Source organism: Chlorocebus sabaeus, chromosome 20 (assembly GCF_047675955.1).
Source record: "Chlorocebus sabaeus isolate Y175 chromosome 20, mChlSab1.0.hap1, whole genome shotgun sequence".
NCBI lineage: Eukaryota > Metazoa > Chordata > Mammalia > Primates > Cercopithecidae > Chlorocebus > Chlorocebus sabaeus.
Window position 1 is genome coordinate 84416563 of NC_132923.1, and position 18382 is coordinate 84434944.

Consider the following 18382-nt stretch of genomic DNA (forward strand, 5'->3'; position numbering starts at 1 on the left):
TCGATTAAGTGGTTTGCATCCAATTAAAAACTGTTATCAAGTAGGAAATACCAGAATTCACTTTGCATAGTAAGTATTCTTTCCTGAAATTTGTCTCAGTACATAGATACGTGTACAGAGGTAAGATGTAAAATACGTTTTTAAAATGTATGCTTTAGTCAAAAAGTTTAAAATGCTTCATCCATAGGCAAGCACATAGATGACAGAAAGAGCCTTACAGCAAGGTTTGTCCTTAAGCTCCATCTCCTGTGTAATTTTATCAAAACGATATCTACAGACATTCAGCATGCCTTCCTCTTACCTCCTTATTCTAATTAAAGAATAGGGATGCTCCCTTTCCTGCTGTTGGTTGGCTGTGATACCTCAGTTTTGGTCCACATTTTACCATATGTCTAAACAAGTATGTTTTATTTAATGTTTGTTTAGGGAGGTTTATTTCTGTTACTAAAATTTGTTGGGCTTTTTTTGTGTGTGGGTTTATTTTTACTTAAAACGTATTTTAAGATAAAGTTTTATTTTAAGAGTGTACTGGATTGACAGCTTGGTTGGTCCATGGGTCATTTAGCTAGAAGACATTTCTTTCTACCTAGATCACTTTCATAAAGAAATAACTGCTAGGACATTGTAATACATTTACACAGAGATGCTTATATTTAATCCTAAAAGGTAGTCCTATGTAGTTGTATCAGAAACCGTAAGAGCTCTTTAAGACCACTTTTATTAACTCAGGTATTATGAAAGGAATCACTGAAGAATATGAAAGCTCAAATAAGATTATAAATGCTTTAATACTGCTGCAGAAGTCTTTCAGTTCAGGAGCAGGCAATAGAATGCATAGAATGTTTACCTTATGACCAGATACGACCTCCCAAGAAAAACTGGATCCTGCAGGGCAGCTGGTCTTCACAGTTCCTACTGGGACTATAGTTGCAGGATGTCATTGACTTTTCTCTTCTAAAGGTAGTTAAGTACAAGTAAAGGAACGCTTCTAGCAAAGATCTTAATCTCTTGATTATCAATGTCCATGGAGGCTTTTTAGTCCTTCCTTTGCTTCTGCATTCTTGACCCTTGGGCTGCTTTCACCTCTCCTAATTCTCCTGTCTTTCTGAATGGGCCATTCCAGTTTTCAATAGGTGACTTCTGCTTCTTCCTGTCACCAGTGTTGGTGTTGCCTGTGGTTCTGTTGTGTGCATTTCTGATACATATAAACACTCTAGAAGTCTTACTGACAGATTCCACAATTACTTAAACATTGTCAATTCTGGCCTAGATTGTTATGTTAAACTCTGGTCCCCATCTCCAACTTTATGGGCTTTTGTTTTTAGCTATACCAAAGCTCAAACTTGTTCAACTGAATGCATAATTTTCATGACTACCACAATCCCCTAATTCTCTGCCCTTCTAAAAGCTGTCTCCTCCTGTGGTATTTTCTGACTTTGAGTGGCACTATTGTCTAGCAATTTAGGTCAAAACCATGACTAATATTAGATACTTTCCTCTTCATCAAATCTTTTTCAATCCTGTTACCCTACTGCTACTGACTAGGCCTGGATAATGTCAATGCTTATATGATAAAGGCTAGATACCTTAACCTGGATTTCAAGCTTGTGGGCAAGAACAAATGAAACTAAGAAAAAATGGGCTGTATAAAGGGTATTAAGTGCCGCTCTCTGTTGAACTGTTGGATGAAACTGGCTTTAATGATCCAGAGGAAGCCTTACATTTGAATGCATTCTGTTCTTTCAAAACTGCTAACCAGGTTTCGTGTTTATTACCACTTGCTGCTGCTGGGAAAAAGTTAGGAGCTACTATGTTTTACTCCTTTGATCTTTAAATAATAGCAGCAGCACAAATCCCAGGATTCTCAAAGCAGTTCCAACCACAACAAACCAAAAACTAAACTACAGAGAAATGGGAAACAGGTGTGTCCAGTTTAATAAAAAGGGAAAGGGTCATCAGGTGGCCACATCCTTTCCTTGTCATTCATATCCCCAACCTCCAGATCCTTTCTACTCATAAGTTCGAATACAGTCAAGGTTAGTTGGGTCAAAAACTGATGTTGATTATGATTAAAAAGAGATACAAAACTTAGCACCTCCTTCATTAAAAATAAAGGTTGAGAAACTTGATAAGAAAAAAACTAAAATATTTTTATAGCTGCCTGGGGGAGATCTTAATCCTTTCACATAGACAGATATCCTCATATCCACAGGAGGCCATGTGGACTAAAACCAAACAGTCCATTACTCATTCCCTCTCCGGCTCTTCTTGTGGCTCTTCTTAGACCTGAAATGGCAACACATATAAATAATTATATTAAGAAGCTGGGCAGCCGGGCACAGTGGCTCACGCCTGTAATCCCAGCACTTTGGGAGGCCAAGGTGTGCAGATCACCTGAGGTCAGGAATTCGAGACCAGCCTGGCCAACACGGTGAAACCCTGTCTCTACTAAAAATACAAAAATTAGCCAAGCATAGTGGCAGGCGCCTGTAATCCCAGCTACTCGGGAGGCTGGGGCAGAATTGCTTGAACCCGGGAGGCAGAGGCTGCAGTGAGCCGAGATCGCACTGCACTCCAGCCTCAATGACAGAGTGAGACTCCGTCTCAAAAAAAAAAAAAAAAAAAAAGACTCCTCAGACCTTGGTATGCTAACATTGATGGGGATGGAGCTGACACTCGATATGCATTAAACTGCTTGGTAGTTTTTTGGTTCAGAGCAACACTTGAGTCAGGCATTACTATCCAAATTTTGGCACTGAGGAAATGACCTCTCAGAGGTTAAGAGTGCACCCAACAGGCCAGGCACAGTGGCTTACGCCTGTAATCCCAGCACTTTGGGAGACCGAGGTGGGTGGATCACAAGGTCAGACTGAGGCCATCCTGGCTAAAATAGTGAAACCCTATCTCTACTTAAAATATAAAAAATTAGCCAGGGGTGGTGGCGGGCACCTGTAGTCCCAGCTACTCAGGAGGCTGAGGCAGGAGAATGGCGTGAACCCAGGAGGTGGAGCTTGCAGTGAGCCAAGATTGCGCCACTGTACTCAGCCTGGGCGACAGAGCAAGACTGCATCTCAAAAAAAAAAAAAACCAAAAAAAAAGGGTGCACCAAACAGTATATGGCACATGGGGGTTTCTAATGAAATTTTATCAAATGAAAGTGACTTGTCCCAGGTCACTCAACTGTTAAGTTTTAAAACTTGGAACTAAACCCCATGTTTTCTGAGCCCAAAGCTCATCCATTATCCAAAGGTGCAATCCTGTAAAGCAAAACAAAACAAAACAGGTATCTCGCTTGAACCCGGGAGGCAGAGGCTGCAGTGACTGCAGTGAGCCAAGTTCACGCCACTGCACTCCAGCCTGGGAGACAAGCACGAAACTCAGTTTTCACAAAAAAGAAAAAGAAAAAGTTATCTAACCCCAGTAATTCTCAAAGCACTAGACCAATTTTGTCTTGTAACGAAGGAGAATTCCTAACATCCCCCAACAAAACCAGAAAATTTCAGGTCCAATTAGTTGTAATTGGGACTATTTCTGAATAAAGTTAAAATAGAGGTCAATTCATTACCTTTCGGGAGACTTTGAGTGGCTCCTGTGTCTGTGACTACGGTGATGACCTGGGGAAGAAAAGGCCATTGTATGAGATCCTACCCTTCTCTTATTAAACTGTCACTCTCACCTCCCCTAATACCTGCCATTAGCTTAATATTTTTTTGGCCTATGCAGGGGACACCTCTTAGTGGAAGCAACTCTGAATTAGTGGAGGAAGAGGGAGCAAAGAAAGGAGTAATGAAACCAGTTCAAACACATACACATTCAAGGGCCTTTTGGCTAATTTCACAAACATCATATTGGGTTTTCACTATTATATTAGATCTTATTCTTATAATTTCAGATGAAAAAAACTGAAGCCAACCTTATCAGCAAAGCTTATAAGTGCAGTCAAGCTGTGAACCTTAATTTTCAAATTCTATGTCCATTTCCTTTTCTGTTAGGCAGTACAGTCAGGCACTCCTGTACTGCAGGAGGCTTAACTGCTCCTTTTACATTTCTTTGTTAAGACAACCTGTGGCAGAAGGTCCACATGCTCTACCTGGGGACTTGGAACGGGATCTGTGCCGCCGATCTCGGGACCTGCTGCGGTGACGTCTTGGACTCTTGCTCCGATGCCTTTCTCGGCGGGGGGAGGGGCTATAGAAAAGACTGGTCAGACTACCAGATCTGGTTAGCAATATACATACAACTCCAATACCACCACTCCCTCCCCAAAGCTCTATCGTTCATCACAAACGACTGAAGGCCTACCTTCTCCTTTTGGGAGATCGACTCCGCCTGTAATAAAGACAGGAAGAAGAAAGCCTAGGTTGGTACACTGGATATTGTAGATTGCAAAAACGGCCCCAGTCTTGTCCTTCACCCTTCTCTGTATCACCCTTCTCTGTATCCATGTCTTTTGTCATGAAACTCTAACACTCTCCCATTCTAACTTTAGGACTGGCCACGTGACTTGCTTTGGCTAATGGGATATTTGCAAATATGATAAAAGCAGATACTGGAAAAACATTTGCATGACTGGGTTTGTTTGCTCTTGAGTTCTGCCACTACCATGAGAATATGCCCAACTTAGCCTGCTGGAGGATGACACAGAGAAGAGAAATTTCCCCTGTCATCCAAGCTAAGGCAATTCCATACCAGCCAGTAGACAGCAGACAACAGAACAGGTCCTTAAAAAACTGCCTATCCAAGCTCTGCTTAAATCACTGACTGCAGACTTGTGAACGAAACAAATGGTTATTGTTTTCTGCCAATGAGGTTTTACAGGTGTCTGTTTTGCAGCAACAGATAACTAATATATTGGGCAAACATTCTCCACAGGCTGGCATTTTTCCTTCTCTAAAATCCAAACTTCTAGGCTACAGTGCTCAAAATCTCCTGGGAAAAGGCCAATGACTAGGGTTTACCTTCTGGGAGACCGGCTTCTACTCCTTCTGTAGCGCAGTGTGGGAGAGCGACGGGGCTTGTCCAAGTCTCGGTAGCTTCTCCGGCGGTGATCAGGTGATGGCACTCTTTCCAACTGGAAACAAGATGACTGGGTCACCAAAAGGCACAGGCTTATAAAGAGCCATCTAGGAACACTAATTATACTTCACACCCCATCTTGTCCCGAAGTCCATCTCCAAGTGACTTTAAAGCACAGTAACCTGACTACAAAGAAGGAGGCACTTACCCTATTAACTAACAAAACCTATTATGAGCTATATAAGACAGCCAGAATAACTCACAGAAGAGAGAGGCAACAGAAACAGACCGGTGTGTGTGTATGTGCGTGTTTAGTTTATCTGCAGCCTGGGCAACATGGTGAAATTCCATCTCTACAAAACAAATGCACAAATTAGCCAGGTGTGCTGTCATGCATCTGTAGTTCCAGCTACTTGGGAGGCTGAGGTGGGAGGATTGTTTGAGCCTGGGAGGCCGAGGATGCAGTGAGCCAAGATTGTGCCACTGCACCTCAGCCTGGGCAACAGAGCAAGACCCTATCTCAAAAAAAAAAAAAAAAAAGTTTGACTGCTTCCGGAAACAACTGGGTATTGAAAGAACATGCCTATGTGATTGACATTTTCCCCCTCCTAAACAAGGCTTATTCCTTAGGATAGGTGCAATTATGAAAAGTTTTATTTCTTTCCAAGTATTTAACAGCTGCCACCATTTATTAGGCAATTATAATGTGCCAATACTCTGCTAAGGGCTTTAAGTTTATAATCTTATTTAATACTTTCAACAGACTTGGGGAAAAACGTATCATTAACCTCACTTTACATAGGAGAAAACTAAATTTAAGTAATTTGCGTAAGATTATACCACTAGTATATGGCAGAGCTGAGGTGCTTTTAATAAGGGAATATTGTTCTTGATTAGAGTTAAAAAAAATTTTTTTTTGAGATGGAGTTTCAGTTTTGCCCAGGCTGGAGCGCAGTGGTGCGATCTTGGCTCACTGCAACCCCCGCTTCCCAGGTTCAAGCGATTCTCCTGCCTCAGCCTCCTGGGTAGCTGGGATTATAGGCACCCGCCACCACGCCAGCTAATTTCTGTATTTTTAGTAGAGATGAGGTTTCACCACCATGTTGGCCAGGCTGGTCTTGAACTCCTGACCTCTGGTGATCCACCCACCTTGGCCTCCCAAAGTGCTAGGATTACAGGCGTGAGCGACCACGCCTGGCCAACAGAATTAAAAATTAAAGTACAAAAACAAAAAAAATTCCCATTTTCTATTACTCCCTCCCCTACAACCCTGAAAGTCTCAGGTGTCTGACCTTCTCATCTTCCTCTTCTTCCTCTTCACTGGACTCCACATCATCCATGTCCTCTTCCAGAGCGCTAACTCGAGGCTCCAGTTGCTCAGCTTCCTCTAATACATAGCGTTTCTACAGAGAACATAATGAGAGTTAGGGGTTGTTGTCATTTCCCCTATTTCTTGAAACCTCAACACTGGGCTTCAGGATTCCAAGGAGCAACAGCTGAGACAATTTCATTTCAAAGACAGTTCAAGCTTTTCATAACAAGTTTAATAGACCTGGAATCTATAAACTAAAGTTCTCCTATAAACATAAATACAAACCTGAAGAGAACATCTTCATTTTCTATTGGCTCTATTCCCTGTATCTTACACTCTAAAGTCATGGGAGTATCAATCAGTATAGGTATAGCCTAGAACCAAAAGTAAGGGCTTTGTACACAGAGAAAATCCAAGGGCTAATACGTTCGTGGCTGATAGTTCCACCAGAAGAGGCCTAGCCCTAGAGTAGCACTAAATCTCCAGCAGACCCAGGATCTCGGGAGCTGTTGAGATTCATGCATTTTGAACTGGTTCCATTTTAATCTGGGATATGGCTTACCAATGTTTATTTGAGTGGCTAAAGATCAGAGAGGCAAAGCTGATTTTAAAAATGCCAAATGGCTAAATGTAGTGGCATGTCCCTGTGGTCCCAGCTCCTTGGGAGACTGAGGTGGGAAGATCCCTTGAGCCCAGGGGTTTAAGACCAGCCTGGGCAACACAGCAAGACATTGCTATGAGAATTGGGCCCTCAAAGTAGGTTTTCAAATTTACAATCTCATTCTTTCCACTACATGCCCTACAGTGCCAATATAGAACAGGAGAGATGTATCACACTCATTTCCTGAAAAGATGTCTCATGGATAATCGTTTAATCACTAGGAAAGGGAAGCAGGATGGTAAAGCCAAGTTTAAGGAATTAAGGGTTCAGTCTCCCACTCCTGGCCCTATCTTTATCTGTTTTATGTCCTGGCTTTTTACATGAAGACTAGTTTGAAAAAAACTGTTCATGAAGTTAAAAAATCCCTACCCACTCTAGCTACAATACCCTTGATATAACATCCTGAATAAATTTTTTTTTCATGATAGACGAGTAATGTGCTGACGTTGTAAAAAGGTTTGAGGGAGGCACAACTCACACATGCACGTGAACTACAAAAGGATGGGGAAAAACAAAGTTTCCTTGTTTTGAACTATTCACTTTTAAAGCCCTACCCTTCAAATATTTTATCTATTTTCCTCTCACTCCCAATCCACTGTCTTTCTCCCAGACAGGAAGACTGTTTATTAAGAGGACCCATAAGATCCACAGGCTTCAGTGTTTAAGCTGTGTGTATGTGTTTGTCTGTCTGCCTGTCTAGAAAGAGAAGGGTGACTGTGGTAAGAGACTTTTATTTCTTACCTGCAGCCGGGGCAGAATGATATCACAGACTCTCTCACTGTGCAATAGTTCATCAATAAACTCATCAACATGCATCAATTCAAACTCTGCAAGAAAAAGTCATTAGCTCAAACAACTTGGAAACAACAGATTTAGATGCCAGAAAGTAAAAGCAGTGTTAAGACCTCATATCAGGACATCTATATACTAGGCCTCCTTAGAAGAGATTAAGGGATGAATGAAGATGTCCCAATTAGGAGGAGACAAACACAAAAGCAAACACAAACAGTCCTGAATTATGTAGGGGTGATCTTGAAGAGATCATATAATTCAAATATAATTTCTCATCTGAACCTGCAATGTTTCTAAATTTAGAACATGTATCTTATATGGCACATGGAGTAATAGGTTTTGAGAACTGGCCAGGAGTGGTGGCTCACGCCTGTAATCCCAGCACTTTGGGAGGCCAAGGCAGGCGGATCACTTGAGGTCAGGAGTTCAAGACAGGCCTGGCCAACATGGCAAAACCCCATCTCTACTAAAAATACAAAAATTAGCTGGGCATGGTGGTGGGCACCTATAATCCCAGCTACTCAAAAGGCTGAGGCAGGACAATAATTTGAACCTGGGAGGCAGAGGTTGCAGTGAACTAAGACCATACCACTGCACTCCAGCCTGGGCAACAGAGCAAGATTCCGTCTCAAAAAAAAAAAAAAAGAAATTATGCATATATATAAATTATATATATAAAGTGTGTGTGTGTGTGTGTGTGTGTGTGTGTATATAGGTTTTGAGAACTTCCATGGTAAACATTACCTTACTTCTGGGGTTCTCGACCATGGGCAATTTTGGGCACATGCCCATCCGCCTACTTAGAAGGAGATGTTACTTACATCTAGTGGGTAGAGGCTAGAGATACTGCTACTCATTCTACGATGCACAAGCCAATCCTCACACAAAAATTATATGACGCAAAATGTCAACAGGTTGAGAAATTCTTAGTTTTACATAATAAAATAATAAATAACTCCATCATGGCCATGACCATGTCCATCTTGTTCACCATGGCATTTACACCACATAGCACAGTATGTGACATGTCAATGGCACTTAATATGTATGTATTCAATGAATGAGTAAGTTTAAAGTATAATACTAAATTCTTTTTCTTTTAAGATGGAGTCTTGCTCTGTCGCCCAGGCTGGAATACAGTGGCGCGATCTTGGCTCACTGCAACCTCCACCTCCTGGTTCAAGCGCTTCTCCTGCCTCAGCCTCCTGAGTAGCAGGGATGACAGGTGTGCACCACCACACCCTGCTAATTTTTGTAGTTTTAGTAGAGACAGGATTTCACCATATTGGCGAGGCTAGTCTCAAACTCCTGACCTCAAGTGATCTGCCCGCCTTGGCCTCCGAAAGTGCTGGGATTAGAGGTGTGAGACACCGTGCTTGGCCCCAAATTCTTAACCTTCTACTGTTTAATGATACAGGTAGGGGTGAAAGGTAAATGTTCCTATCTTCTGTTATGACACCAAGTGAGAAAAGGCTTTGACTGCAATACCTAGAATCCCTCCTTAACACATTAAGTAATCTCTTTGTAGACGGTATGGAGCTGCCTCTCTCGGATATACTTATTTTTCAGTGGGATTCCTGTATAAAAATGAGTACACTTAAGTCTATATGCTGCAGTGTGAAGTACAGTGCTAGAGGAGAGGCCAGTAGAAAGAACTGTGAAGACGTAAAATACGGAAAACTAACTTTGTCTGAGAGGGCTAGGGAAGGTTTTATGGGGAAGCCATTCTGCAGCTAGATCTTTTGGGACGGAGCACATGTAAAGGGGGCATATGATGCAAGGCAGGGATTAACATAAGATGCACTTGGAAAGGGAGGCAGACAGAGGCAGGCTAGGTAAGGCCAACACGAAGCTAGTAGTCAGACTGAAAACTCCCATGAGGGACAAGGGAAAACTTGCATAAAGACAGTAACAATGTAGATGAAGAGGAGCATTCACACTGTCTATGACAATGCAGAGGTAGAAGTACTGGTGAAATAAAAATTGGCTTAAAAATGACAATCAGGAGACTTAGCACCATACTCACCCCCATTTCGGTTCTGGCTCTTGATTTTTCGATAGTCATTGTACAAAGGCTCCAAGTACTTGTAGCAATCAATTGCAGTGCCTGTCAGCCTCATGTAAAGTGCCCCCAGCATGCGAACATACCTGATAGAGAGATGACAGTGAAACAACAGGCCATCCTAGAAGTTCCTAAGTTTTACAACTAGCTTTTCTCATGACAGTAGTGGATAAATATGTTCTTCTCTTTGGCAGGTAAGAAAGCTGCAATTGTGGAGGTAGAATGAAGCTGAAGAAAGACAGCTAAAATATGGAGACCTGGGTTCAAGTTCCCATGCTACCATTTATGGCTGTGGGAACATCATACATATTGATCAACTTTCAAATATATCATCAGTAAAACCAGAATAAAACCTATTTACCTCACAGGATTACTCTAAGAATCAAACGAAATACCGAATTTTATTTTATTTACTTATTTTTTAAGGCAGAGTCTTGCTTTGTTGCCCAGGCTGCAGTGCAGTGGCACGATCTCGGCTCACTGCAACCTCTGCCTCCCGGGATCAAGCAATTCTCCTGCTTCAGCCTCCTAGTAGCGAGGATTACAGGCACCCACCACCATGCCCAGCTAATTTTTGTATTTTTATTTATTTATTTATTTCTTAAGACAGAGTATTGCTCTGTTGCCCAGGCTGGAGTGCAGTGGCACAATCTCAACTCACTACAACCTCCACCTCCTGGGTTCAAGCGATTCTCCTCCCTCAGCCTCCCGAGTAGGTGGGATTACAGGTGTGTGTCACCGCACCCAGCCTAATTTTGGTATCTTTAGTAGGGATGGGTTTTGCCATGTTGGCCGGGCTAGTCTCAAACTCCTGACCTCAAGTGATCCACCTGCCGTGGCCTCCCAAAGTGCTGGGATTACAGGTGTGAGCCACGCCTGGCCAGATACTGAATTTTAAAACAGAAAGTAGAAGATATATTTAATAACAATACAAGAACAAGTACACATAAACATGACTGCTGGTTTTGGAAAAAAGTAAGTCATCTGGGTTCAAATTCTGACTCCATGATTTACTAATTCTGTGACGCTACTGGTCAAATCTGTGTTTTCTCAATCCTTGTAAAATGGAGATAATGCTACGTAATTTATGGCTTGGTATATAAACAAGAAATGCATTTAAAGTACTAAGTACAGCACAGAGCACACAGTAAGTGCCTAACAAAAGTTAGGTATTTTCTAGCTGTTAATGCTTTATAAGAGTCGTCCCTCTTCCCTTTTTCCTGTATCCAACTACTTAAATTTCCTCTTGGGTAACTATGAGGCATTTGAAACTCACAGTTTCTTTGTATGAGAAGCAGAATACTATACCAAAGAACATGAACTCTGAAGCCAGATTTGCCACTTACTAGCTGTTTGAACTTGGGCAAAATTACTTAATCTCTGTGCCTCAGTTTCCTCTCCTGTAGAATAGGGATTATAAGTTTAGAAGGTTGTTGTGAAAGTGAAATGAATTATTATATGCAAAGCCCTTAGAGCATGGCACATAAGAAGCTATTATGTCTGTCTCCTATACTTGTCTGTGATTTCCTTGAGAATGGGTAATACAGTAATGAGAAGCTGACATTTTCTAGGTGTTTACCATGCAGCAAATGCTGTGTTCAGAGATCCGCATGCATTACCTTCTTTCACTCTTACATTATAGTCACCATTTTACAGATAAGCAAAGTTTAGAAAATTAAGTAACCCCTCCAATGTCAAGTTAATGGGCAACAGAATGTGGATGTGAACCCAGATCTAACACCTCTTAACCACTACCTTTTGTTGTTTGATTTTCACCCCTGAGCGTCCAGTGCCTACCAACATATCAGGCACTCACTTTTGCTTAATATATATTTAGTGAATTTGTGAAATCCTTTTTTGGGGAAAAACTACCACCAAAACTGAGAAAGTAAAGTAGAAGATTAATACAATCAGAACAGATAAAATACAAACTTGGCCGGGTGTGGTGGCTCATGCCTGTGTTCCTGGCGCTCTGGGAGGCCCAGGGGGGAGCGGATCACCTGAGGTCTGGAGTTCAAGACCAGCCTGGCCAACATGGTGAAACCCCATCTCTACTAAAAATACAAAATCTAGCCAGGCGTGGTGGCACATGCCTGTAATCCCAGCTACTCGGGATACTGGGGCAGGAGAATCACTTGAACCCAGGAAATGGAGGTTGCAGTGAGCCGAGACTGCACCACTGCACTCCAGCCTGGGCAACACAGACAGACTCTGTTTCCAAAACAAAAAACAAACAAACAAAATACAAACTCAAGGACTCAAAAGCAAAAATCTGGAGTGGAACTCTGTAGAAATGAGATACATTGTGTACACCACTCTTAACCAAAGCCCAATGCTGAACCGCCAAAATTAAACCTCTTATATTAGCTAGTGAACATTGCACTCACTTGAAATCTTCATTTTTGATAAACTCTACAATGATATCCTTCTCGGGTTGAATTTGAAGCATCTTCAAGGTTAAACACAGAAAGGGTGTTGGTTTTATGTTGCCACCATAGACGCCACCCACAAACCTTAACTCCATGGCTTTATCGACTACAAGTTCAGCTAAAACACAAAAACAATAGAGTGACATATTAGGGCTAAGCTCTTCCTAGTTGAAGTGGAGAGTCAGTTCAAGCTTTGGTTCTCCTAAATACACATCAACAATGTAATACTAGGAGAACGAATGTGTATTAGTAACAGTAACGACAGCAGCTAATATACATTGAGAATGGATAATAAAATAGGTACCCTGCTAAACTTTTCATATTATCTCACTTGACCTTTTTTAACAAGTCATGAAGAAAGTTCTAGCAATGTTCTTATTTCCAGGTAAGGAAAATGAGGGCTAAAGGTAAAGTGACTTGCTCAAGGTTCACAGATTGCCACAGGACATGGATTTAAAGCCAGAATTCAAATCGGAAGATTACCTAGAAGACTTCTCTGAAGCATTGACATTTATAAATACTGGAACTGGCCCAGATCTAAGGATAGTAAGATCATGAATTTGGTTTCAGGCATATTAACGTCAGGTCCTTAAAGACCTTCAATAGATTGTGTCAAAGTGTTATATTCGGACCCCTGAGCTTAACACTGTTGCAACCCAGCCAGCTATCATTAAATATGGGATAACTCACAGAACCCAACTGAGACACCCTTCAGAACATGACCTTATCAGATTCATCTGTGTTCCCAATAGTCGACACAAGACAAGGCACTTAGTAGGCACTCAAATTTTTCTGAATGATCGACATACTCCGCTCCAGAACCCCCGCCAGAGGACAGTCGCTAGTCCCACCGGCGCTCGGTCAGGAGAAATTGGCCACAAGGCTGCCGAGAGGGGCTCTGCGCGCTTTCGCTCACCCGTAAGCCCGAAGCACTCCTCTTTCCAGTACTTGGACTCATAGATTCGCGTTCGAATGATCTTCTCCACCAGATATTGAGGGTTGGTGCCGTGGATACTGTGCGCATCCTTCACTGTACGGTTAGCCATTTTAGAATGCCTTCAATTCTATTTCCGTCGGATCCTTTAATTCGTCACATCCAGGTTCAGAAAAAAACACCTAGGGGAATGGAGAGCGGTAGAAGTTTCACTAAACAGCTTAGGCCACCATCTTGAAACTGGAAACACCTCGGCGCAAAGACCTTGCGCGCCCCGCGGCGCCGATCGAATCAATGATGGCGGCTGCCTGTTAGCGGATTTACGTCATGCGCCCCTCTTAGGTGTACGTAGTGGGCGGGGCGAGCTAGTTGGTGACGCAACGAAGGGATGGCCTGGGGGCGGGGCCACGCCGATTGGCGCGAAGTTTTCTTTGCTCCTTCCACCTTCCTTCCATTTCCAGCGAGACACACGCTTTCGTCCTGGCGTGCGGCCCGTAGCTGTAGGAGGAGCACTGCTGGTACAGGTTAGAGGTGCTGCATCCCCCGGAGCTCTCGAAGCGGAGGCGGTAGGAAACGGAGGGCTTGCGGCTAGCCGGAGGAAGCTTTGGAGCCCGGTGAGTGTGGCGTCCCGCGGGTTGCGAGGGACTCGGGGGAAGGCGTATCGGAACCTCTGAAACTGAGGACGTTCTCTGTAGACTCACTCATTGATTCTTTCAGCTGACATGTACCCAGCGCCTGTTCAGTGCCAGGCACTGTTCTGAACTGTTAAGAGCGTTCCTCTGTTCCACACTCCAGTTCCTAAAAGCGCTGCAGGGAACTGAGTTGCAGTGGGGAAGGCGGAAGCCAACAGCCGAGAAGCAGGAGCATTCTTGCCCTCCGTACCCTGAGGCTCAGTGATGACTTTCCCTCCATCTGCATTTGTAAAGCACTCGACTTACTTCGTTCTTTGAGCTATAGTGTAGGAATCACTATAGGGAAGGCGGAGCAGAGATTATTACCCCATTTTACGGACGTAGCAAATTGCGCCCAGAGAGGGACGTGTCTTAGGTCACTTTTCGTGACTAAGCAGTCTGGGCTCCTACCCAGATATTTTTTTCAGATGAGCTCCTAACTGCTGGACTGCCATTCACCTTGTTTTCAGAAGAGAAGTCTGCTGGCACTCTTTCTACTTCTCTTGTCTAATCCCGGAACTGAAGGGTCTTCTGCCGTGACAGTTGGAAGAAGCATTCTTACCCTGGTCTATTTGTGAAACTGCAACGATTAGATACGATTCTAGTTGTCTGTAACGCATGAATAATAGTACCCTCTTCTCTGCTGTATTAGGTGGGCTGGAAATGCCAAAGGAGTTTCCAATATGACAGAATGGTTTAAGTCCCTCTGCAACAGTTTTTAACTTTAATGGAGGGCAATATGTGGCCTTTAGGAGGTTTGTGAATCTGCCGAAATTGAATCCAAAATTTTGCTTGAATTATGTTAGTTCCATACTATTCATCAAATGATACTTAATAAATAAAACCACTGTACCTTACAAATAAATGGAAGGGATTAAGGTAGTGGGAAAGTGGATTTACCATTTTGCATTTTTTCACTTAATCTTCCATTATCCTAAAATAGTGCCTGGCACACGATGGGTACTTAATCAATATTGGTTGAATAAAAGGAAGATTCTATTCTCTCCATTTTGTGGGTAAGCAAATTGAGGCCCAATCCACAATGCTCAGTCAGTGGCTGGGAAGCCTGATTTATTGTAATAAATACACCAAAAGCAAGCTGTCAGTTACATATTAACATTATCCAATTTCACACAATGTGTTGTAAGGTGAAGTAGTTAAGAGCACAGTAATTGCAATCTGGCTTTTTGGGGTTTGAGTTAAGGCTGTGCCATCCTGTATAAGATAGGACAAGTTATCACCTTGAAGTGATAATTAACATCTGCCTTTCTTTTTTTGAGACAGAGTTCTGCTCTGTCGCCCAGGCTAGAGTACAGTGTTGCCATCTCGGCTCACTGCAACCTCCACCTCCCGGGTTCAAGTGATTCGCCTACCACCACACCGACCTAATTTTTGTATTTTTAGTAGAGACGGGGTTTCACCACGTTGGCCAGGCTGGTACCAAACTCCTGACCTCAAGTGATCCACTTGCCTCAGCCTCTTAAAGTGCTGGGATTACAGGCATGAGCCACTGCGCCCAGCCTTTGTATTTATGTTTTATCCCTGTGTGCATTTTATAAGTGTCATGAAGACATTTATAACCTCTGTATTACTGTCTTTTAATTTCACTCTGTTAGATGTTTTACACCTATTGTGCCTTATTCCTAGTATTTCTAAATGTTATAGTTTCATTTCTTAGGAATTGACCTTTCTGTTTTCCTGGATGGGAAGAGATAAGGCATAGTACAAGATGGACACAGATGATACTAAATTGCCTGTGTGTTATCTTCATAGACCATGACTTCAAATAAAATGTTTTCTTAGTCTAAAACATATGGGAGTGTAGCAGGGGCAGAAAATAAGTCTGAACTCATTTGAAGGCAGGGACTATGTCTTAGAATCCATCAGATAAATACCAAATATTTATCGTGGTAACTCAGAGTTTGGATTCTTCCACAGGAGCCATGGCACACTACCCCACAAGACTGAAGACCAGAAAAACCTATTCATGGGTTGGCAGGCCATTGTTGGATCGAAAACTGCACTACCAAACCTATAGGTGAGTGATGGGATCCTTTGGTTGTCCTGGAAATACAGCTTCTCAAGCTAAACAGTCAACTTGTATCTAGCCTGTTCTAATTACTACAGATTGACAATGAATGAACAGGAGATTAGAACTGATTGTAAGGAGGGGTTTTGTTTGATGCAAGAAGGTGATGGGATAAATATAGCAGTTAGTGATGAGGCAAAATTATGGTAGGCTCATAAAATTTTATATGTATGATAATGTCATGTCTATTTAAGATGAGTTCTGTATAACTTTTGATGATAACGAGATGATAGATGTTTTTACTGTGTCTTTCCCAGCCCTGGAGATCTCTGACAATTTGACATTGTTACTGAGCAGCTTGACAGCCTTGGGAAACATTTGTTGTGGGAAGCATTTGTTGTTGTTTGTCAATAACTGAGAGGAATTAGGGTTCATAATAAGACCTGTGGATTCATTACTCAGCTAAAACAATTCATTCAACCCACTTTGCCTATTCTGAAATATAACTGGGCGAATTGGTTTCCCAGTAGGAGAGTTGGTCAGCAGAAAGATATCAGGGGATTGGAGAGCCCTCTTCTTTGTGCCCAGGGGATCTGAAGAGCTTGACCCACTTTAAGTTATTTCCTAATGTGCTTCTCTGTTACTTCTAGAGAAATGTGTGTGAAAACAGAAGGTTGTTCCACCGAGATTCACATCCAGATTGGACAATTTGTGTTGATTGAAGGGGATGATGATGAAAACCCGTATGTTGCTAAATTGCTTGAATTGTTCGAAGATGGTGAGTTTGGGACTGGAATAATAAACCGTTCCTTGTCATGAATGATTGAGAGGTGGGGAGATTGTCGACTCTTTTGTTCACAGCAGTGTGCAGGGCACATTAGACTGAGGTGGGATCACGTAAGAACTAGCTGCATCTTCTTCCATCTAGAAAACTTCTTTACTCACCAAAGCAGTATTGAGTAAAATGGAACTGGAAGGCTCAGTAATTTAACTTTTTCATTATTTGGGGAGATAATAATGGCTATTAAGGCAGAATTGGGGGGGCTGGAGAGAATGGATGAATTTGGGAGGAAGAGAGAAGGAAAAAACAGTTAATTTGCACTGTGATAGAGATGTGTCCTTTAATTTTGACATGAAGGTTAGTAATACATTTTGCAAGTGCTACTTCGTTATAAATGAAGACGTAAGTTGGATTTCGAAGGTGTAGCAGTTGGGGCTTCAGTCAGGGAGAACAAAAACACTTAAGGTGTTTTACCCAGAGGAACTTGTGTGTTAGTGTTGGAAAGGCTAGAAGAAAAGGTGACATTTCCCAGAGATGAGTAAGTGCAGGAAGCCACTACTGCCCCTAGGCTGGAGGAGCAAAATGGAAGGTGGCATCAACCAGAGCCTACAAGCCCACATTGAAAGCCTTAGCCGATTTGCTGACCTTCTAACCCTTTGCAAACCAAGAGGAGAGCACAGAAATGTGGGAGGTGGGCACGGCTCCACAAGGAGGATTAGGAAGACAGCAATTTGAAACTATCCAAAACTGCCTCGTTCAAGAGACAGAAGAATGGCATGGTCATTAGGTAATCCTGTGGTAGTCTGTATGCCCAAGAGAAGGAACTGATAGACTGAGTGGATAAAGATGTTTTACATTACTATAGTCCCCCTTATCCATGGTTTCAGTTTCTGCGATTTCAGTTACCTGATGACAACCGTAGTCCAAAAATGGTAAATGGAAGATTCCAGAAATAAGTCATAAGCTTTAAATTGTGTGCCATTGTGAGTAATGTGGTGAAATCTCACGCTGTCCCACTTGGAATGTGAGTCATCCCTTTGTCCAGTGTATCCATGCTGTACAGTATGTATGTATAGGAAAAAGCATAGCATATACAGGGTTAGTGGCAGTATCTGCAGGTTCAAACATCTACTTGTCTTGGCGCATACCCTCAGCAGATAAGGGGAGAGTACTGCACATAGATAAGGGGGATCTTTGACATACTTTCTCTTTGACGTACTTTGAAGTATGGAGAAAAACCTCATCAAACTAATGTCCAATAGAGGCAGCACATCAGAATCACGGTTTTCGGTGTATAGATTCTAGAATCCTCTCTTGGTGCTCCATTGGATGGCTTTAGTCTTTCTCTGAAGAAAGCTAAGAAGAGAAGAGATGATGATGATGGCAGTAGTGAGTGTTCTTTCAGTTGGAGCTATTGCTGGTGTGGAGTGATGCAAATCGTATGCGGTAATAATAAAGCTGAAGATTGCAAGCATTCATTTGCCAGAAGTCATCTCAGTGGTTGATGCTGTAATTCTTGTGTGTGTGTGTGTGTGTGTGTGTGTGTGTGTGTGTGTGTGTGACAGAATCATGCTCTGTCGCCCAGACTGGAGTGCAGTGGCGCGATCTCAGCTCATGCAGCCTCAACCTCCTGGGTTCAAACAATTCTCCTGCCTCAGCCTCCCGAGTAGCTGGGATGGCAGGCACCTGCCACCA

General features: G+C 42.5%; 2 protein-coding genes and 1 pseudogene across 2 annotated transcripts in view; 1 reads left to right on the forward strand and 2 right to left on the reverse strand.

The window, feature by feature from the left end:
• Positions 1-769: 769 nt before the first annotated feature.
• PRPF38A (pre-mRNA processing factor 38A) lies at positions 770-13509 on the reverse strand. Its single transcript, XM_007978752.3, has 10 exons — positions 13189-13509; positions 12231-12390; positions 9808-9929; positions 7731-7816; positions 6309-6419; positions 4959-5071; positions 4303-4329; positions 4091-4188; positions 3566-3614; positions 770-2286 (listed from the first exon to the last, which is right to left on the reverse strand). Exons 1-10 carry the CDS (start codon positions 13316-13318, stop codon positions 2244-2246), a joined length of 939 nt encoding a protein of 312 aa, XP_007976943.1. The 5' UTR covers positions 13319-13509; the 3' UTR covers positions 770-2243.
• On the reverse strand, positions 7412-7492 carry LOC119626509 (small nucleolar RNA U13; annotated as a pseudogene).
• Positions 13510-13627: 118 nt separating the features above from the next.
• The window catches only part of ORC1 (origin recognition complex subunit 1), a 32208-nt gene continuing 27453 nt past the window's right edge, over positions 13628-18382 (forward strand). Inside the window, exons 1-3 of the mRNA XM_007978755.3 lie at positions 13628-13820; positions 15816-15915; positions 16557-16684. Coding sequence (XP_007976946.3) covers positions 15821-15915; positions 16557-16684 — 223 coding nt within the window. The 5' untranslated portion in view covers positions 13628-13820; positions 15816-15820. The remainder of the gene's footprint in view (positions 13821-15815; positions 15916-16556; positions 16685-18382) is intronic.